The 23,526-nt window shown below is 40.4% G+C and overlaps 1 protein-coding gene across 12 annotated transcripts in view; it reads right to left on the bottom strand.

The window, feature by feature from the left end:
- LOC111866341 (gamma-aminobutyric acid receptor subunit beta) overlaps window positions 1–9,458 on the bottom strand; it is a 157,496-nt gene extending 148,038 nt beyond the window's left edge. For 4 of the 12 annotated variants that reach the window (XM_023855190.2, XM_023855194.2, XM_023855195.2 and 1 more), the window contains exon 1: window positions 8,875–9,453. In XM_023855190.2, the coding sequence (XP_023710958.1) occupies window positions 8,875–8,987 (113 nt within the window). In that variant the 5' untranslated portion in view covers window positions 8,988–9,453. Of the gene's footprint in view, window positions 1–8,874 lie in introns of all 12 variants that reach the window. The other 8 variants (XM_023855192.2, XM_023855197.2, XM_023855203.2 and 5 more) reach the window with 4 other exon arrangements.
- Between the last annotated feature and the right edge of the window lie 14,068 nt (window positions 9,459–23,526).

Here is a 23,526-nt window from a genome sequence, read left to right as displayed (position 1 = left end):
AAAATATCTGACGAGTGGTTAATCTGTTGCTTCGGAATCCACATTCATCATTCTCAGTAATGTTGCCTACCTATGGAGTTACTCTTCAGAAATTAACTTTGATATATTTCTGTATGATGCTGCTAAAAGTTATTTGTCTCGATAAATACTATAGTAAGTTTTGTCACCCTCTTTATCAGTAGGTGCTGCTGGGGCAAATCTTCCTTATTCTGGTTGAAATTTATAAGGTAATAATAATAATAATAATAGCATTGAGAAAAATAACACAGAAAATTGTTCAACAGTTTCTGCTCTTTATTATTTAGGGAGACAGCAGTTCTTGGAACAAAATGCGTTATTGAAACAAATGAGAATAAGTGTAATATATGTAAGATTTGAGGCTTTCACGGCGGTGACTATGAAGAAAGCAGTCTTCTGGGATTTGGCACCGTGTATATGTGGTGTTAACCGACGTTTCGGAGGAACGTATCACCCCCATCTTCAGGGTAGAAGAAAAAGTATAAGAAATCTGCAAGCGACAACACCGGTGTTGTCGCTTGCAGATTTCTTATACTTTTTCTTCTACCCTGAAGATGGGGGTGATACGTTCCTCCGAAACGTCGGTTAACACCACATATACACGGTGCCAAATCCCAGAAGACTGCTTTCTTCAGGTGTAATATAGTTTCGATTAAGATATTTCAGTAATATCGCACTAAAGGGTACATTGATAGGATGATATCATTAAAATATACTTTAAGGAAATAGGTAGTAAGGATTTGAATTTGATTGAATTGGCTCGACAAAGGTATTAATGATGGGCTTTTGTGTAAAGCTGAGTTGATGGAAGTTGGGGTTTCATAATTTCTTGAATAATTGAACAACTATTGGATACTCAGGGAACTCTCTGTGTCAAGGCGAAACTTTGTTCCGTAATTATACAGTTAAACTTCACGGTTTATAGTTCTTCTTTAGAAGGTTATAGCTACTCATCTGGCTAATATATCCCACTTCTATAATGGAACCTGAAGGTTCATTACCGTACTTAAAAGAGCCCCCCCCCCAGTGGTGCCTTATCCCGATCGAGAATAATCAAGTCCACACCCTCACAGCCTATTTTAAAGACCCTTTCTCCAACTTACGTCAGAGCCTCCGTAATAATAATCGTCCTTAGATTTTCCGAGAAATACTGTTGACCCATTTCTGGTTTGCCCATGCGTTCCTCATAGTCCTGATAACTTATTCTCCTCGATATATTTGTTATAATATTTGGGTTAAAGCGAATGGGTTTTGAAATTATATATATTGATGAGGTCTGCATATCGCATCCTGAAGGTCTCCTATTGAAATCTTGGCGAAGAGAGAGGCTACTGTGACAACAAAACTGTTCCTATTTTGTGTACATCCAATCTGTATTTCAACAGTTGCACCCGCGATCCAGGGTATCATAAGCAAACGTAGCTCTAGATTTCAGAATTTCATGGTTGTGCAGCCACCTGTTCACGCTGGTTCCTCGCTCGGGGATTTTTATACCCTGAAGATGGAGGCGATACTTTACTCCGAAACGTCGGTTCACACAAGATCTACACTGTGCCACATCCCAGAAGATGACATTGTTCAAATGCATCTGTAGATTTCAGTAATAAAGGAAAGTCACCTCCGATAACTGAGATTTGCATTTTGTTTTACATTTCCCTCTTGTAAGAAACACATTATTTGTTTTCTGTTTCATCATCGGTCGCAACTGAACTACGGATGACAGTGAACTGAATTTCAACGTTCCAAAATAAGATTTTCAGTAATGATATGTGTATACATGCGTGTATATTTGTGCGTTTGATATTAATTGGTTGAATATCGAGCAAGTATTTCAGGCACTGATGCTTCTGGCTTTCGTTCTAGCTGCGTTAAGCTCAAATCTCGGCCAGAACACCAAATATATACACTGAGGTTGTTCATGGGTTTCCTTAGTCCCTCCAGGAGAATATCTAGATAGTATCTTGAAATTGCACACAGATATTTTCCACATTTTTTTCAGTTAATCGTTCATTTATTATCCTAATATTCGACATTAGAACTAGAAAGTTTGAATTGCTGGCAGAGCTGCTAAATTAATGACAGCTAAATATAACTAGTTGGACTGGATTACAAGATGTCTATCGGAACTTCAGGTTAACATTCTTCCACAGTCTTTTCGAAAATTATACTCAACATTAAAAGTACTTTAGATATGAAATTATGTCTTTTATAGTCTATAATTTCCATTGACGTAAAGTTTCTGAGTAGACTTATTTAATGAATAGAACAATTTCTATGAAGTAAGAATTCCAAGACACGGACATCAAATAAGTGTTCTTCTTTAGACAAGCTTCATGCAGCCAACGCTTTTATATCCTTGAAGGAGTTCCTGAAATGAAAGTTGAGAATCGACCATATACCTGACATTCCTATTGAGCGTTTAGTTTATTTTGTGAGTAGAACATTCCTCATTCTCTAAAAGTGTAACATTTTATTCAGTTATTCGGAGGAAAGTGGATGATAAATACGTTATTCTAAATGAAATGTCAGCAGTATTGTTCTGTTCCAATTTTATTATGAATCTCAAATCGTATTTGTTATTTTTCCTAAGAGGGATGATGTGACAGGAGGTTGGAGAAAACTGCATAATGAGCAGCTTCATAAATTGTACTCTTCTCCAAGTATAATTAGAATGATCAAGTCAAGGAAGATGAGGCGGGCAGGGCATGTAGCACGAATGGAGGAGAGGAGGAATGCAAAAAGGATATCGGTGGGAAAGACGGAAAGCTGGAGACCACGGGAAACACCAAGACGTAGGAGGGTGGACAATATTAAAATGGATCTTAGAGAGATAGGATGGGATGGTATGGATTTGATTGATCTGGCTCTGGATATAGACCAGTGGGGGCTCTTGTGAACACGGTAATGAACCTGTGGGTTCCATAAAATGCGGGGAAATCCTTAAGTTGTTGCAGATTTGGCAGCTCCTCAAGAAGGGCTCAGCTCTGTAAGTAAGTAATTTGTTATTCTTATTTATTTGTTGATAGTTACGTATATCTCTGTGACTATTAAAAATAATTGACATTAATTCTATGGCATTTGCTTTAAGGGTCTCGGGGTACCTGCAATGTCAGTGCTAAATGAACACCATCTCGGGCTCTAAACCTGGAATAATCAAGGTGTGTTTGGGAATGTGTCCTTTTAACCTTTTCTTGCTTCAAAAGATCACGTTCGCTCCTTAAATTGAATTACGAAAGTCAGCAATATCGTAAAATGTCCACACAGAAAGCCAAATGTCAAGAATCTGAATCATAAATGCTCTTCTCTTGGCTTTAAAATGTATTTTCATGATCCCAGATTGCGTTCCTTTGAAGGATGGTATGATCTTTGAATGGGTACTTGCAGCGAATGTATGAGGACAATTTTAACTATCAGACTGACAATTACCTTAAGAGATTAAGAATTAAGGGTGTTATTATTGAACTTAAATCCTTAATCAGTTGAGCTTATTCTACACTCCATTGCTCTTACATTTGTTTTAATATTGTTAATATTAATTAAAATATTAAAAAAGCAGCATATGTTTTGGGAGTGGTTTCAATGCACTTAACTCATTTTTACACCAAAAAATATTACGAGGAAGGGAAGATTTATTTACTGATAGAAATAAAAGAATGAGAAATCTTTTCATCTTCTGCTTGAATGGCATTTCGATTTGATTCGATCCTGCAGATAGCGAAGAAGCCCGCTAGAAGTGGGTTGATGGTTCTCTACTTGACTGCATGAATGTTTGAAGAGCAAATAACCAGCTGTAGAACATTTCGGTCGATGGTGTTATCAAGAAAATTGTGGTTCTTTATCGCGTGTATTGTGAAGTGGATCGAAAGGGAAATACCTTCAAATTTGCAATTCCATCTCGCAAATTTAAATACATTATGGAAGGAAACCATTTGGATGTTATCCATTTTCAAGAAAAAAGAATACACATTATATTTCAGATTTAGGTTCCCTCTTCGTCCCTACTTAGAAGAAATATGTATTTTATGGAGCTCTATAGACAAACGAAGTAAGATAACTTTACGTAGCCGTCTCCACAGAGTAGATAAATCCTGCCATTTCTCTCTGCGTAAAGACTGTAGATCGAGTATCTTAAATGTATCAGGTGGTTTCTATTCGAATCAAGGCAAGTGTCCAAACAAACTTTACCTACATTATTACTAGACCGAGATTAGGTAACTGTTTTCCTGTACTGGGCAGTTAAAATGCTTTTATAGTCCACAGCGGGCACGTTATCAATCTACATGTGAAAACATGGGAATTCAAATAACTAAATTTTAATTAATTTTGAAACTTGTGTTATCATCTCAAAATATTTTTCAAGACATTTTTTTTTGCATACCTGGAAGGCTAATTGGATTGGTCATGTTTTACTCAGAAACTGCCTTCTAAAAGAAGTTATTGAAGGAAAGATAGAGGGGCGGATAGAAGTGACAAGAAGACGTAAGAAGATGCTGGATGACCTTGGGGACAGAAGAGGATACTGTCATTTGAAGGAGAAAGCTCTAGATCGCATTAAGTGGAGGAATTGTTTTGGAAGAGACTGTGGACCTGTCGTCTTGACAGATTACTGACGATGATGATGATGTTTTTTGCATGCCTAATAGCAAAAAAGAATCGTAATGAATACTAGGTAATATCCTCGGAAAATTTCACCATTGCTTACATCAATACCTTCAGTTAATGGCACCTGAACACAATCTAAACATTTTGAACCCCTCGGCGCTCTACAGACATTCGATTCATGCAGCATAAATGGCACGTGCTTTTCTATCATCATCAAACAGTTGCAGTATTATTATAGCACATGTAGGATTGTCCCTATGCTTAGTTTAGCATCAAGCGATGAAGAAGCGTGCAGGAATAGCTCGATGGATTCACGTATTCTTAACTTAGGCATTACATGGGATGAATTTCTGAAAAACTTGTTGCCGTCTAAAATCTCTTTTTTAGGTTAACAAGTTGCCCAGGGCCTTTGTTTGGTGATGTTTGGAGCTGTGTTTCAGTAAGAGAAAGAATAGAGGAGGGCGCACTATTGTACCGTAATTTTGCTTGATTATTTTGTCTTTCCCGTCATTTCGGGCTTCAGTCTCACAAGCGCACTTCAGAGAGGGACGGGAAGCAGTTCTTGTGCGCTCCTTGTCTGTCTGTCCCCCCGAAAGCTTTAACTCGAGAACAGTTGGACGAGTATTGATAACGTTTGGTATGGATATTATGACATTGGCGGCTACGGCAGTATCCTACTTTTAAATTTCCTGCAATTCGTAATACAAAATGTCAGGCACACTAACTTTTAATACATACGTAGCACTGCTGACATATGATATAAGGTCTTGAAATTATGTACGCTATGGCAAAAAAAAAATCTTTGGAAAATATTGGATGTTTGTATTGATTTTTATTTTTGTAAAATTTAAGATAATTCTCTGACTTTGTTTCGTTCAAAATAGGAGTTTATTTGGATCGATGGACAGAAAAAAGCAACAGCTACATTATGCGTTATTCTTATATACTGTATGCAATGAAAGCGCCCTATTAAGAAAACTTTGAAGAAAGCAGTCTTCTGGGATTTTGCACCGTGTATATGNCTGAAGATGGGGGCGATACGTTCCTCCGAAACGTCGGTTAACACCACATATACACGGTGCCAAATCCCAGAAGACTGCTTTCTTCATAGTCACCGCCGTGAAAGCCTCAAATCTTACATAAGAAAACTTTGGTCTATAACTTTGTGTATATATCCCTATTATAGCTGTGTTTCTGAAACATTGGGTACATTGTTTTTTTGCAGTTGGCAAATCGATGAAAGAAGTTGAATACTTACATCGAAAGCAGTAAGTCTAGCGCTCATTATTTAACTCTAAAAAAATCGGCTAATCTATAAGTGAATAAATAGCATGTCGAAACACAGTCTCCTAACATCTGTCAAATATTAAATTAGCATAGTGTAATATGAAGGTTCGTATGACTGGCTGAGAATATTTCCCGTTTACAGTAACGTCATAAAATCTGGTCCCACTGCGGCGGCCCGGATTCGATCCCGCGTCTGGTCAAGTGAGATTTGTGGTGGACAAAGTGGCGCTGGGGCAGGTTTTCTCCGAGTACTTCCGTTTCCCCTGCCAATCTTCATTTCACCAATTGCTCCGCAATCACCCTCACCTATCATCTTGGGCTGGTACAATAGGTCAGAAGTGGCTGCAGTACAAGGGACTTAGTCCCACCCCACTAGCGATAAAAAAATACACACAAAACCATATCCAAATTTGATTCCAAAAATTGTTCGAGGAGAATGGAAACCCATGAAAATTGTCTTTGTGTAAATTTCAAGGGCAAACTATTTTCGGTGAATGATTCCTTTCATTCAGTTAAGAAACATTTGTCTTCCTGTCTCCTGCCTACAAACGTAAAAATTAAAATATAAAAATATATACCTTTACCTGTAATTTTGTGATTGTATCCAATTCGATCTCTCACATTTAGGGATGAACATATGTAAGCCAGAAGGTAGCGGGTTCAAGTCCCGATGAGGTCATTGGATTCTTTTCAATTGACCTAATCCTTCTAGCCGCACTATGGCCCTGGGGTCGACTCAGCCTCTAACAGAAATGAGTACCAGGAATTAATTAAATAATTTTCCTGAAGAGTAAAGTGCGGCAGACGCGTAGGGCTGACAACCTTACCGACATCTTTGAGCCGATTGTCTAGATGAAGTGGAGCCTCAACATCTCACAACCCTACGGGCCTTCACGGCCTGTTACAGGGGTACCTTTACTTTTTTACATATGTTACTGGCAAAGGCAGGAATATATCTGGATCTAATAGAGAAGACAAGACACGAGAGGCTTGATAAAGTTGCTTAATGAGACACTTCCTAAGTTGTCTGTCTCACCAGGCAATAGTAGGATGATCCAAGTAAGAAGGGTGAGACGGTAGCACATGAAGCACAAACGGAAGGGATGACGGATGCATACAGATTCTCTGGCGGGAATTCTGAAGCGAAAAGGCCACTTGGATGGTATCCTAATATTAATGTTGGTCTTAAAGCAATATGTCGGTTGCAGACTGTATTCATGTGGTTCATGAGAGGCACTGGCTTTAGTTCACCTGTAATACACTTTCGTTTTCTGCAAAACGTGGCCTAGTTTACTGAATAAGTGAGCGACTATTAGCTTCTCCGGAAGGACTTTACTTCATGGAATTATGTCATTAGAGAGAAGAGGGCTTCACGAGGAGCTACTAACCACACTGTTATGTTCAGTTCTCCGTTGTGCCCTGTGGTCATATCAACACGGTGTGTGTGTGTATATATATATATTTTTTTATATATATTTGCTTTTGCTTTTACTTTAATTTTCACGTTATTATTAATATTCTACTGGCAATATACTGATAATTTAGGTCATCATTTGTGTAACACTAAATATCATTCATATTTTTATAAGTGATTTTAGGCAGATCATCTCCTATATGATGCAATATGTACGCAGTCTGGTCTCATGAAGCCCCTTTCATTATCACTCAGTACAAATATCAAAATCTGTAAATTTAAGGGTGTGCCCCCCAACAGCCTTTTTCGTTGGCGCATCGTTAAAGAATATATGTGACGTCATTACCTTGCTTCCTATTGTCACACGCTCTTTGCTGTACATCTCGAATCGTTTTATCAGCGTCACCCCATTTTTTTCCCCCACTCTGTGTTCTGCATTATTTCATTACGAGTAACAGCATAAACATCGAATTCCTCTGCAGCAATTACTTGTACGAATTTAAATAATAGTTGGATTTCAGAACAAACATGGCGGTTGGTATGTAAATACGGACTTAACCATTTGTGATGTAAGAGGAGGAGGGGAACATCTGGCCCACCACCCACCCGTACTTTTACCACACGTGCGGGGGTGTTTCGATAACACTAACGATCAACATGAGATAGACGAATTACATTGTCTGTACCCCACGCTACACCTGAGGTAGAGAACACAGCTGGAAATGGCATTATTATTATTATTATTATTATTATTATTATCATCATCATCATCATCATAATCTTTATTTTAACGCTTACCACGCTGTCATTAATATTGTATTCACAAATACATGCCAAGCGAATATGAACACAAATACCTTAATATTACACAGTGCTTGACAGTTGGAATTAGAGGTGCATATATATTGATTCTATGAAACTCTGTGCGAAATTAGATATACTAAATTATTTACGGAAAATGACAGTAGGCCCAGAATGTAGCTCTGAATGTTTTAGAAAATTTAGTCGAATCTTTTTAACTCTACTAAAATCCCGATATTGACAATACATGTAAAACTGAGCGCACATTCTCTTTTGTTTACACCTCAAATTTTATGATGTATGGTAAATTTGATAATCACCGAAATTATTTAACACGACCCCTTTTACGTCTGTTTTCTGGTCCTGTAAGGTAACATATTACCGAGTTCTTGTAACAGAGATCAACATACAGGTACAGACTTCTCTTATTGTGACTTGCTACAAATGCACAGGACTGGCGCATTGTTAAACCTAACTTAGGCTTATTTGAGATGCTTTTCACTTTTGATACATGTACTGGATATTCTACTACATTTTTGCCATTATTTGTCACTGTCAATGGCATATGTACCGCCTTGTCTGTCATGCTGAAAGTAAATGATCGATAAGCGGCAGAATGTGAACTTCTGATTACATCAGAGCTGGAACCATGACGTCTCACAATAAAACAAACATTTGCTTCCTTCGGGGCTGACCTGTCTACAACTGCGAGCATGCTACGGATCGCATTCCAGGATTAGTTATGTACTTACGCTGCTTGAGCGAAGGGCCCGGGACTGCCGGGCCGAAGAATCGCTGACGTGACCGCCAGCATGATGACACCCCAGGAGGCGGGTACGTCTTGAATCACTGTGACGCCTCGCATCTTTGTGTTCTTCGTCTCCTAAAATGTGGCGAACGCGCGTATGTGTGTATGTATGTATGTATGTAGGTACAGTCTAGACGACAACAATGAGGAGCACTGCACACGGCTGTGGCGGACGCTGCGACACCGAGCCCGCACACCTCCGTCCCGTCATCTTGCGACAAGGTAGGCTATCAGCACGGACGGTTCATATCACAGCAACCGCGCTGGCTGTGTTCTCACCATCACTGTCCCGCTGGCAAGCAGTTCCTTCTGCATTGGAAGCGATGACCAGGAGTGGTGCGATTGGGCCCCACAAGCTGAATACCCAGGGCCAGTTGAGGTTCACGGGTAACGGCTTCTCCTCTCTTCTTCTTCTTCGGGCCTCTCGACGTCAGTGTGCCATCAGGACCGTCGTACCTTTCCCTCCCTCCCAGTTTCGGCCCTGCGCATAGAGCTGACTTGGGCTGGGGCTCAGAACGCACCCCCAGTTACAGTTAGCCTGTCTGGTCCCAGCCCAGCCCTCGCAAGCTCGAAGTATTGATCCCCTGTTTGCAGACCACCCGCCTAACACCGCCCCGGCCAGAAAGAGACGGAGCGTGGAGCCGGCACTGCTGTTGCTGACGATGATGTAGCGGCCGGGGCAAGGGACGGGGTGGAACATACGCACGCACGCATGCACACACACACACACACACACACAAAACAAGGGGAGGGTGTATATATATGTCGCAAGGATGGACACCAGCCTGCTTGGAGCCCAATCATGCCCTACTGTAGCAAACACACGCATTCAAATCCCATCGCACTTAAATACAGGAGGTAGTGACGTCATGGCTTCAGTGTGATCACAACCACTTCTGCTGCCAACAGTCCTGCCAAACATACAGCCATCGGCACCGTTTCCCCTGTAATATTGCGCTGCAAAGCGTTCATCCTGTAAAGTCTCAGCACGTTTCAGATGTGCCATGGAAGAAATAACCACAATTTGTGTACAGTTATTGTTATCTCTTGCAGTAACATAGACACACTAGAACTAACGCCTTAATAATTATACATTTTAACATTAATAACGAGTTGGAACCGGGATTACTCAGCCAGTAGGGGGCAACGTCTCCGAGGAGTGAAGTTGACCACTCAGTTACAGATAGAATTAAGGTTAAGAATGTATGGAGTTTTGCCTTCATTCATTCATTCAGATTTGTTCATGGAATTGTGCTGAATTAAGCAACGTGAAACCGTTTCCCTTACCCTTATCATTAATGGATTAGTTTGTAGTATTCATTAAACAGATTATTTTAAGTGTTTCCTTCCCGCGGACTGGATGCGGTTCGTCTGTTCTGTTCCGTGTCTCCTCTCATGCCACAGTCGCACACATTCAATTAATCATCTTGTGCAGGGGCCTCAAGTTAAGAATGCACGCCGCTGGAGCGACGGGCCGTTTATTACAGGGCAAAGAGGAACGTCCCCTCTCCCCCTTTGTTAGGAACCTAGATGGCCCCAGAATCAGCCAAAAGCAGCATCTTTCTTATGGAGCAGAAGATTTATATTAAATTAATTCTCTGCAAGCTACAGAACACATCTGGCATTAATACACAAAGAGAAGTGGTGTTAAATCACTGGAACCTGTGTAAAAATTGTGTTAAATTTCCTGCTTACATTCCTTTCCTCTTAACTGATCGGCACACTACTTGATCTTGTAATTCCGAACAGCATTAATTAGTCAGTCAGTAAATCTTGGTGTCGAGCTCCATCTGGGGCTCATGGCGAGATATAATCTCTGACGAGAGGACGGGTCTCTCTTTTATATATGTTGCTGGTCCTTGCCATCGCAGTCTTTCTCGGGTCTGAGTCCCTTTGGACTCGCGATCATATTTTGCCGTCTCAGATTTGAGAATTCCCTTATCGTCACCTCCTAGAACTCGCAGGGTCACAGCGGAAATATTCGACCCCAACTCCACACGGGTTTCTGACTTAATCTTAAACAGATATTCGTTATGGGCGCCGCAAGGAAAACACAGAAAGCAAGTCGCACGATATTTAGCACTGTTTCAGTGTCACGTCATTGCGCCTTCGCGGAAGTCCCTTTACTGAGCCGTTGCCTAGAAGCGGGTTGCTTAATCTCTTTGTTCCATTATTGCGAGCGTGTATCGCGTGTGTTTACCAGTCCGTTACCTAGCAACACTCTGGCCATCCACCTTACAATATAAAACTATTATGGCATGTAGACACCCGTCTAGGCACACGGCTTTAGGAGTTGATTTGGCCTCGCATGGTGGTTAGTGAAATGCCTGTAAGAGCCAAGATGCCTTTCTCTTTCCGCCATATGAAACATTTACTTAGTACTATAAGATATCCATGCTTTGTTTATGTTCAGTGCATAAGACCAAATTATGGGAAGTTGGTCCAGAGCTAACCAGAATAACGCAAATATAAACGTAGCACGTGATCGGATAATTTGTTTGAGTGACTGAGGTTAGCTCTTTCTAATGGACCCAACAGAGTGGTTGTGTTTCCCCTCACCTGAGGACGGAAACAGATCCAGTTACCGAAATGTTGTGTTTTCTAACTTTTAGAATACCGAACAATGGGCAAAGACCAAAAAACCAGCAATTCAGATGTAATTTGTTGTATAATATTACTGTCTTTTAAGTAAACAGTAGACAGAGACCTCACATTCATTCTGCTTTAGAATTCCAATATTATGTTTCCAATACTGGTGCCTCATCCATGTTGAGGTCTCCCCTTATGTTCTGAAAAGAAAAGATAGAGAATAAATAATATTTGAAGAAATGTAAGAAGCAATTCTTAAGCAATATTACTGAATATGCTATTATTTAGTTTGAAACTGATTAATAATATGAAAAAGTCTAGTATAGTATATATGCTCAAATAATTTAATCTTTGCTTTTAGTACATTCTGACTACTACATTATTAATGAAGTCATTAAACATTTATTACTTACTTACTTACTCATGGAGCTGAGCCCTTCTGGAGGAGCCGCCAATTCTGCAGCTATTCAAGAATTTCCCAGCATATTATGGAACCCGAAGGTTCATCACCGTGTTCACAAGAGCCCTCCACTGGTCCCTATCCTAAGCCAGACCATTCCAATCCATACCATCCCATCCTATCTCTCTAAGATCTATTCTAATATTGTCCACCCACCTACGCCTTGGTCTTCCGTGTGGTCTCTTTCCTTCTGGCTTTCCCACCAATATCCTATACGCATTCCTCATCTCTCCCATTCGTGCTACATGAATATTTAGGAGTTCAATGATGGTGACTCTACGTTCTCGGACTTCGCAGTCGAGTTAACGCTATTCTTGCATCATAGATGGAAGATCCCATGTTGAAATCTCTACCCAAAGATCGCGTACTATGATTGTAGTTCTTGGTACTTCTGAATTCAGCCGGTAAAATTCTGTGCCAATACCTCAATTTGGGCCAAGGTCTCCAAAATTTTCCAACTCGTTCTTCACTGAAAATCCCACCACTGAAGCCCTGTGTATGATATGAGCTACTGCCAGTACCATTAAGAAAAAAGAAATGTATAAAGTTATCCCTGTGCTTAACTAATTAAGCACATCATGAAGGCGTATGTGGGAGTGGATATATAGATCGCATTTTCTTTGTCTCAGCACTAGTTGGAGGTGCCCCGGCCGCTTTACACCCTGAGAAAGAGCCCCAGAGTCGGTCTGGATGACGTGGAAAAAAGAAAGTACTTGAACCTATCGGGACCCGAACTCTGACCTTTCAGTGATCCAGCCCTTAGCCAGTCGCTGTACTGACTACAGAGTATTCACAATTTATTCACCACGTTCAAGTACACATATACGAGATAAAGATAATTAGTTTGCTTTACTTAAAAAAACTCATCAAGTTGAATATATCTCACTGTGAGAGCCATTTGTAGCTCGCAGAATGTCCAGGCGGTACTCGATTTCACGCCTCGTGCTTTCCATCTTCTGGGATGTCGCAGAAGCAACTGCACTGTTGATTCGGGCACGAAGTTCAACGACATTAGCAACCGTTTGACGTAATACCCAATCCTTTACACAGACTCAATAGAAAAAATCCAAGGGATTGTCCGTCTCACCCAGTCCATCCGTTCTTAAAAGTCTTATTCAGACTCTCTCACTGTAAGGGCCCAGTGTGTGTGTGTGGGGGGTGGGGGCACTGTATTATTGAAAGTGTGCCGTCTGCGGGCTACACTGAAAAGTTTATGGGGCTATCTCAACTGTTAGCGTCTACTAAAGACCTGCTTACGCCCTTCTTATGCAGATATCACCTGTCTCTTGAAACTGTTCCAGCCACCGCTTGATGGACTGTCTTCAAGGCTCTTACTGGCCAGATTCCAGACGGTAACTTCTTTGCACTTGAATAACTGATTTTATTTCCCAGTACCACAACATACATATGACCGTTTGCGGGGAGAAAACTGCCATTTTGCGTTCGTCAGCTGCGTACCCTTCAGCAGCGCCAATATTGGCAGCAAAATCAATTATCACGAAATTTTCAGCGGTTCTTTCGAAAAATGCAATCCATTTCCAGATATCTCTATAATTTTGTGATTTATATAAATTTTAATTAAGGTTAAAAATGATGGCCATTGTATATTTTCTTCTAAAACACAATTTGAGTTTCTATTTTTTTTGTATCAGATTTGAGGAATAGTACTAGAGTGTAAGTGATCTGTATCCAGTACTCACTGAAATGTCGGTAATTTCACACCATATTTTATAAGCGATTTCACTGAGTGTTCACCTTTATGTTATAAGTTTTATACATCATTTCTTAGCCTCGAAGATCATGAGTATGAACCCAGAGTCAGAAATATTTGCTATAAAGAGTTGAAATTTATAGGCCAAATTATTACCTCCTGCACTCTCTTCTCAAAAGTCCTCTGTTTACTTGTTCCCTAGGCCTAAAAATTAAGAACACGTGTTTTGATTCTATTGTTATGTACGTGTATATTATAATTTCTGAGTCTCTAATGAAAAACATTATATTTCTCGTAAGAGTTGAGGTTTTCACGGCGGTGACTATGAAGAAAGCACTCTTCTTGGATGTGGCGCCGTGTAGATATTGTGTTAACCGACGTTTCGGAGGAACGTATCGCCTCCATATTCAGGATGGAAGAAAAGGAAAAGAAGAACTTCGTGAGCGAACCTCCTGCTCACGCTAGTTATAGACAGCCACAGCTGAAACTTCAAGAATTTATATTTTTCAGAGAAAATTAAAAAAAAAAAAAAAGGAGTCCTAACGGATCCTGGACACCTTGTATACTACCATAGTCAATAAGTTCGTGAAATGGTCGTTGCAGTGCACTACAGCGGATAGGTTGAGGCACGATATGATGCCCTGTCAGTTCATCTCTCGTCACAGCATGAGACAGTTGTGTGCAAACAGTGTAAGCAGAACTACTGCCTCTATTGTGAATTGCAGTTAAATGCGAGTGGCGAAAATCGAAAATGTGGCAGTTTGAACAACGGGCAGACATTAAGTTCTGCCAAAAACTAGGCAAATCCCTTAGCGAAACATTAAACGTATGAAGAATTGGCTGTTGCTGCACGACAACGCCCCTGCACATCGCTCTATTCTTGTCCAAGAGGAACTGGCAAGGCAACAGGTCACCGTTTTGCCACACCCTCCGCACTCACCTGATCTCGCACAATGCGTTTTCTGTCTCTTTCACCATGTGAAAGCAAAGATACGTGGTCATAGATTTCAGTCGTCCGAGGAGGTGGTCAATGCCATAAGAGACGCCGTACGGGAATTTCCCGCCAATATGTTTCAGCAATGTTTTCGGCAGCTATGCAGACTTGCATAGCGGCCAACGGCAATAATTTGAGGGCCGATGTGGATNGAAACATTAAACGTATGAAGAATTGGCTGTTGCTGCACGACAACGCCTCTGCACATCGCTCTATTCTTGTCCAAGAGGAACTGGCAAGGCAACAGGTCACCGTTTTGCCACACCCTCCGCACTCACCTGATCTCGCACAATGCGTTTTCTGTCTCTTTCACCATGTGAAAGCAAAGATACGTGGTCATAGATTTCAGTCGTCCGAGGAGGTGGTCAATGCCATAAGAGACGCCGTACGGGAATTTCCCGCCAATATGTTTCAGCAATGTTTTCGGCAGCTATGCAGACTTGCATAGCGGCCAACGGCAATAATTTGAGGGCCGATGTGGATCTGTGTAAGTGTATGTGAATACCTTATAATATGTTGCGATAAAACCACAGTCCACGAACTTAATGACTGTACCACATATAAATAATACATACATGCACACATACATATATTGTCCCATTTATTAGTGACTTATAGACGGAGTTTGGATTGGTGAGTCGATCTATTGGATACTCACTAACCGTAACTACTAGCAATTTTAACACTCACATATAACAAATGAAGTAACATCTTCAACTTTTCGACTATTCAGCTGTCTTCTGAATTANAATGCCATAAGAGACGCCGTACGGGAATTTCCCGCCAATATGTTTCAGCGATGTTTTCGGCAGCTATGCAGACTTGCATAGCGGCCAGCGGCAATAATTTGAGGGCCGATGTGGATCTGTGTAAGTGTATGTGAATACCTTATAATATGATGCGATTAAACCACAGTCCACGAACTTAATGACTGTACCACATATAAATAATACATACATGCACACATACACATATTGTCCCATTTATTAGTGACTTATAGACGGAGTTTGGATTGGATACTCACTAACCGTAACTACTAGCAATTTTAACACTAGCTATAACAAATGAAGTAACGTCTTCAACTTTTCGACTATTCAGCTGTCTTCTGAATTCTCTTCGACTGACGGCTTCTCAGCTGCGACTGAATGTCTCGCACGTAACTCAACCCCTCTTCAAGCTGCTCTGCCTGTTCTGGCCTGATCTGACCTCCCTTCATACCTTCGGGAGAACCGAACAGCGAACGCTGCCTGTAAGTGTTCCAGTTCTGAGTTTTTCAAATGCGTTGTACTGGATTCACTTGTAATTACCGCGGTAATCAAATCTGCTGCCCAGCACGGTGATACTTGGAACGTGTTCAGCCAACCGTTACCTAGCAATGGCCGTCATTTCTGGTTTCACTATTCCCACCTTCAGGTGTCATGCAACAATATATATACAAACATATATACATACATACATACACACATACAATACGTGTTTATCGACTCATGCAGCCCTACACGTTTCTGCACTTTCTGTTTTAAAGTCCACATTATTTGCTTTATCGTTTACAGAAGCTCTGAAGCTGTTTGTGCTGTAAGATTCTACGCTTTGGTGAGAGGTAATGTTTCATATTACAGGGAGAACTCGTAAAAGGACTTGTGAATCGGGAATCGAAAACTGAACTCCTCCATTGAAATGCTAAATGACACTAAAAGTGGCGCTTCTGTAGAAGTACTGCATTCTGGACGCCAATCTTTGGGCCTAGTTATTTTCTACACTCCGGTATCAATCAAGAAGTTAAATATAATTTAATGAAATATTTAATAGATAATATTTCTATACATGTTCTTGGATATGAACAGTGAAAGACGGAATACTGATTCCAGAAAACTTACATTTAGCCATCAGTTGCAACTGTTATGGCGACATATTTCCAAAATATATAACAGACTCCGTACAGAGGAGAACATTTCGAAATAGCAATGTACTTCCTTACAATTTTTTTTTATTTTCAAAACTTCTTGCTCTCTAATATTAATTTACAACATTCCTTAGGTGACACAACAAAGTTTAGTCAAATCCTTTAGATATTTTTTTCTTTGTAGTTCAAAATATATATTTCTCCTTCTCCAACAAAAACCCGTAAAGATTAAAATATATAAAATAATAATTTTAGCTCTTATTTTCCATATGTTGTAAAATATATAAAATAATAATTTTAGCTCTTATTTTCCATATGTGTAAAATTTATTCTCCGACTGTGGGGGAAGAAAAATATTTAGGATGCTGAGAATAATGTGAACATTGGAGACAGGAAGTGAGAGGAGACTGCATAATTACATGTTTCAATATTTCCTTAAATTCTAATGTAAAATTGTTCCTGTGCTTAATTAATTAAGCACTATGTCTTGAAGACATATGTAGGAGCGGAATTATAGCTCCACCATTCTTGACCGCGGCACTAGATGGAGATGAATCGTCAGCGTCACGTTCTAGCCTCTTTACCCCTGTTACCCATTGGACAGTAGGCTGGGCGTACTCTAAACTTCAGAAATTTCTAGAGTGATGAAATCAAACAGAATGACTTGGGAAGACTGTGTAGCACACGCTGGAGTGATGAGAAATGCAAGCAAAAATTTAGTCGGAAAACTAGAAGAAAGGAAACAGCTTGGGAGCCCTAGGCGTAAGTTGGAGTATGATACTGAAATGGGCCTGAAAGAAATAAGACATGAGACTGTGGAAAGGAATTAACGGATTAGAACTGGGTCGTGTGGCAAGCTCCTCCAAGTAGGACACTGAACCTTCTCGGAATTTCTTGACTGGCTGATAACTGCTTCGTGGAGTCAGTTTAACTAATTTTACCCCTTTGAAGTATTATAGAAATTTTCCAGTAATTGTAGGCCAATGTTGCATGTTTGAGGCGGTTTGTTTCTATTGGTAGCGTGCAACAGCATTACCACGCCTGTGTGAAGTAACTCACTGCTACTGGCGTCATGATGGTGCCTACTTTTGCTGATCCACTTCGCTGACTGATGGAATAACATGTCATGCCTTCAATCTATTTATTCTGTTAAAAATCATGTTATGTTCCATATTTAGTCTTTTGCCACAGCGGATCCCCAGGTGGTGGATAGAGGAGACGGCACACAGATGTGGAGTGCGGCTGCGAGTGTAGTGACTAAGCCTTCGAGGTCACTCAGTAGGTTGTGGCCCTCCAAGAGTCCTCTCTTCTGGGATATAACGGTACTTAATTAGTTGAAATTCAACCATAGTTTCGCCTCCATATTGAGGGTAGAAAACATTAGCTAAGAAAGAAACCAGCATGAAGCAGGTAGAAAGTAGAGCCTGTTAACTCTTCCTTGCTTCACTCATTCTTCGATCCTGAAGCTGGAGGCTACATGTAGAGAGCAGGGCCTGCTGCTTGCGAGTACTAAGAGGCGATGAAAAGGGAAGTCTCGAGTCTGAGACCGTAAAATATGGTCGCGAGTCCCACGGAACTCGGACCCGAGAATGACTGTGCGGGCGAGGGCCAGCAGTAATTCAGCAATTGTAAACGATAGACCCGTCGTCTCTTTAGAGAGACAGACCCACATCAACAAACCCGTAAATGTCTGACAGTGATAAAAATCTGGTCGTAAGCCCCAGGTGGGTGCTTTATTCCAAGACAAGCTGACCGACTCACTGTCGGTCGTAATATAACTTTGATTTTGACTTTGGAATTCAGTTGTCAGTTGTCGGTAGGAGATAGCCACGGGAAGTTCGTAGCTGAAGAAGAATTATTCATAGAAGTTGGCCTGTGAAGGCTTAGTGTGTGATTAGAAGATATAGTCACAGTAAGAATCTTTTAATTCCGTTACCAGGAGGCGACTAGAGAAGATTGAGAATCCTAGTGCTTGCGTAACATTAAACTGTAAATTGTGTAAATCAGCGATAGCGCTCTATTGACTGTAATTAAGAGAGCTTGTAACCGAAGTGTCAGTAAATCCAATCATCAGATCTAGAACTCGTTATTCGTCACGTGTACCCCCTACACGTGAAAATATTATTGCATCCTGCTACATTTAGGTTTCAGAACTCTTCTCTTTCCTTTGGCTTTTCCGACAAATAGTTTACATCGTTATATATTTCTCATTTATCTGATGCGTGCTACATGTTACGTTCATCTCACTATCCTTTACCTAATCATTCCCGTAATATTAGGCAAAGAGAACAAATTGTGATGGTCCTTATTACGCGTTTTTATAAATTCTCCTGTTAAAAGTCCCTTATTGGACCCAAATATACTCCTCAGCCTAGTGTACTCAAAATTCATCAACTTGAGAATTCTCTTAGTGTGAGGTTCGAGCCCATATAAAAGATGCGACATTTTTATGTTCCAATATTTGGATTTTTAGACGATAAATAATAATATGATGTAAATGATAACAGGCATTCGAAGTATTTAACCTAATTTTAACGTCATAAATGTAATTTTTTTTTTTGATCTTGTTCACAAGTCTTATGGCAGCGCGGTCTAAGGCATGAAATATGTTCCGTCTCTGGAACGTTAGAATCATGGATTCGATTCCCACTCGATGAAATTTTGTCTGTCTGCGTTCATATTATATTGGTGTTGTCCTGCATAGGTAGCGGTCTTACGGGATGTTCTTCCATTAAAGGACTACCAAATCTCTGTTTAGGGTTTAAGATTCATAATTTCAAATTAATTATGAATGGGAACAGAGCAGAGAGCATGATCCATCGATGTAGAAGTTCTCAAGTATTTATGCAGTGTCAGAATATGAAATAACCTAGATTTAAAATTTGTGTCGATGATACATTATTACAAATATTATGTTTCTGGACATTAATAATCATCCTATTTTTATGTAAAATACAGTCATATTTTTACTTAAAAGCACAATGTTTCTGAAACAGGATTCTGTAGGTTTTGCCTGAAGACGGAGACAGAATCCAGTCTCCGAAACTTTGCTTTTTAAATAGGAACAGGGCGGTGATTTAGATAAAAACAGGATTATAGCAGAGAATGTCCATAAACATATTATTTGTCTAAAATAACCACTTGAATGCAATTTGGCATCTTTGTTCTAGAGGAATTCATATTTTGAATTAGAATTATTTGTAAAAAAAAAAGTTTGACATTAGGTTACTTGAGTGTGCTCGTGGCACTTGAGCAAGGGATAAACTATGGCTGCGCCGTAGCTAAAGCGGTTAGTCCCTGACTTCCCACCGAGGCGGCCCTGGTTCGATCCCGGGTCTGATCAAGTGGGATTTATGGTGGACAAATTGGCGCTAGGGTGGGTTTACTCCGACTACTTCGGTTTCCCCTGACAATCTTCATTCCACCAAATTCTCCAATCAGTAGCCGCCGTACCGGGTGGACCCAGTTGGCTTCCACCCCCCAATAAGCGAAAAGGGTAAACTATATGAAACTATCGATTTGCTCACCCAGAAAATTTGGTTTCTATCTACCAACGGGGCAGAACTGTTGTAGCCTTGTTCCAACGAATCCTTTACTAATGCCCAGGTCTGACTGAAGGCCCGACCGGGAATACTCTTGGTTTGCCACATACCCGTCCCAAACATCGGTGTTTCTATTTTCCACATCGTTGGTTTACTGATGATGACCGCAGATCAGAAATATACAAGTTGTACCGACCACCAGGGTCTCTTCACACTGTAACTGGACATGTGACTGTCCATGCGGGAATTCACATGATGTACTCACATCTACAAATGCCAAATATTTTCATAATTATTTTTTCTGTCCGTTTAGCACGTTCAGTTTTAGAACAGACGGTGCCCAGTTGGAAGGAGACAAAGGTTGAACATACTTCACCAAGTGATGTGCTTAGCAAGAAGACTTAACCAATTATACAAGCCTATACATTTTGGGATGACTTTTATATTACGCAGTATCAGTCTTAAGTTTCTCAATATCGATAATAATTTAAAAATAAGTTGACATATTTCTCCACCTTAATTTACTTACCTTATATTGAATAAATATTAACCGTTTATGTGGCAGTGGTAAGTAAGTGTACCACTTTAAAGTTACGTGTAGATAACGTTACGTTCCTTGCAAAGAATTTACTTGCGTGTTTTATTTAGTTCTCAGAAAAAGACATTGATTTTTTCCCATAAACGTCATTAGTTGACTGATGTTTGTGTTGAAGCTGCCCGGGTTGTTGTTCACGGTAACTACCTACATACACCTAACGTCTCTAGACTCCTCGTACTTCATAGGCACTCGGCAGGTTTCCGAACGCACATAGAAACAAATGCGCGGAAGATCAGTCCATTTTGCCTCGTGGCTTGAAAGAATTCGAGAAACGCTGGAAGATTTTCATGTAATCTGCATTTAAAGGAATCGATTACCAGAGTGAGTTTCTAAATTTATACCCTTCTCCATATTTTGCCTATATATTGTAATATATCAACACATTGCCAATCGACAGCTCGATAAACACCCTGCAATAAGGGCACACAACAATAGGAAGAACGTTTATAGCTTTTTGCTAGGCAACAGCGCACCAATGGACTGGTCAGATTGCTATCATGTGACTTGATTTCTGTGTGGTCTGTGATACTCAACAATAGAACTGTGTTTTCTGTGCGTGGTCCGTGCCGAGAGAATATGAGAGAATATTGGAATTGACTTCACTTGAGTTCCGAAGTTCCAAGGGAACAGCAGTGTTGCTAGAAGAAGAATTAGAAAACTCAGTGTGTGGCGTTTCTGGTACTATAGTTGCAGTAATCTTGAGTGTGTAAGAACTAATTGTAGTGAGGATGAGTGAAGATCCAATAAACCGATTCACCAATCCAAACCCGCGTCTTAGTCACTGAGACACGTCACAATATTTTTGTACTGTGTACATTTTGAAACTTTTTCAGTAGTCGAAAAGCATTTCCATAATTTTACGTCTTCTCGTTTTTTGGGTTCTTATCAAGGCCCTCGTGTAAAGCCTATTTTCGATGCGTAAGTTCGTTGCTTTTACCAAAATTCGGACTTTCGTGGCTTCGTTATATATAATTTGATTTTAATACGGGTTGTAGCGCTGAACACTGAAACCTCATTAATACAGTATATATTTTTGTCTTCTCGCCAATCTGAGCAAGCACTATCTAACTATATAACTATCTTGAGAAGCTGCACAATTTGCAGCTTCTAAAGAAGGGCTCAGCTCCATGAGTGGGGGATTGAGTGGCAAGCACTATTAATGGAAGTAACGAACAGAAGTGCGTTAATAAATTGTAGAACTGCTAACAAATCGACTGTTACACTCGTCTACTCGTACAGACTAAAGCAACGGAATTAAGCTTGTGCGCACGTGCTGAATCGAGATTGTTCTGCTGTTACGATGGCTCTTCTGATAGTACAGCGGTGCTGTCTTAACAGAATTGGTGCTAAGACTAGTCAGTGGCCTTAGAGAATTGTAACCGTCCTTCGGTTCTGCTAGCTCCGGTAGAGCAATTCGACTCCTCTCAGGGCGTGTTGACTGGCCACTACTTGGATGATTAGTGGGGCTTTAGGCGTAGGGAAGTCATCTCAACACCAATTAACTGTTTGAAGTCTTTATTCAACCTGCACTATTTGTACGGAAACAGCACCGTAGTGACACTTCACAGAGTTGTGGATGTAGGCTTCCTTACTGTTCTGAGACGCACACTGAATAGTCACCACAGGGGGTGTTTAAGGGGATCAGAACACGTGTACCCCCGGTGAAGGTAAATTTCAGAGTTCTTCTTGCCAAGCACCCTCTGAATGGTAATATTTGCACTGGTTACCCAAAATTCGGGCAAAGAACCTCCCACTTCAGACGACGATTGGCTGGACCAGGCAGACTGGGAGGTTGGTTATCATTCTCCTCCAATTAGAAAAGCGAATATCCACTAGTGTAAAGTTTAGGGGTGAACTTTGCCACCTGCTGCGTGGCTGTCAAACTGAGATTCTGGGGTAGCAGGAAACGACGCTGCAAATAGTGCACTATTCCAAAACGTGCCTTCAGTCAGGAAAGTTATTTATTTCAGTGAAGGCACTAGAAGGGAATAGAAGAAAAAAAGAATCTTTCCAATTTATCATCACTATGAAGACTTTGGACTTGAAGCAGAATGGAACTTCTTTGCCACTTCGCACGGGAAGAATTCCTGTGACGGCATTGGCAGAACCACGAAGAGGCAAGCAGCGAAAGCCAGTCTTCAAGAACTCATTTTAATCAAATCATGTGCCCGCTAGAACTGTAAATATTCTGCACAGAAAATATCCCAGGAATAGTTTACTTTTTTGTGCCAAAAGAGGAAGATGCAAGAAATGAAATCATTCTAAAAAGCATGTTCCAAAAGTGCAAAGCTGTGCTCCACACAAGAGAAAAACACCGGGTCGTCCATCTGGAGAAAAACACGGTCAGGTGTTATAAAACATCCAAGTCCGATGATTTCGAAGAATTTGTGATAGTGGACACTTACTGAACTACGTGTACTTTCAAACAAACTGGAAAATATTCGTCGGAGTACACAAAGAACTAATACCATTGGATGCAGGTAAGCCAGTTGTTGAGGTATTGGGTTTTTTTTTTGGTAAAACTCAAAGTGCCCAGAACTTCCCTAGTAGTTGAATATAATAGTTGTAATTTTAACTTCAAGTTGCTCTAGAATAGTGAACAATTTGCTATGAATTTCAAAAGATTTCGGAGCTTCTCCACCGGAGATATGAGATGTTAAAAATAGCCGATTTCGGGCCCAGAGCAAAGTTTGGAAGCTCCTGGAAAATTTTAGAAAATAGGTATAGTGTTCAAAACTATGTGATGATATTCTTCATGTAGGAGAAAAGAAAGGGCAGAAACCACAGATCTGATATTTC

The sequence above is a fragment of the Cryptotermes secundus genome, unplaced genomic scaffold, assembly GCF_002891405.2.
Source record: "Cryptotermes secundus unplaced genomic scaffold, Csec_1.0 scaffold40, whole genome shotgun sequence".
Lineage (NCBI taxonomy): Eukaryota > Metazoa > Arthropoda > Insecta > Blattodea > Kalotermitidae > Cryptotermes > Cryptotermes secundus.
Note: the sequence above shows the minus strand (reverse complement) of the source record. Positions and strands in the feature narration are given on the sequence as shown.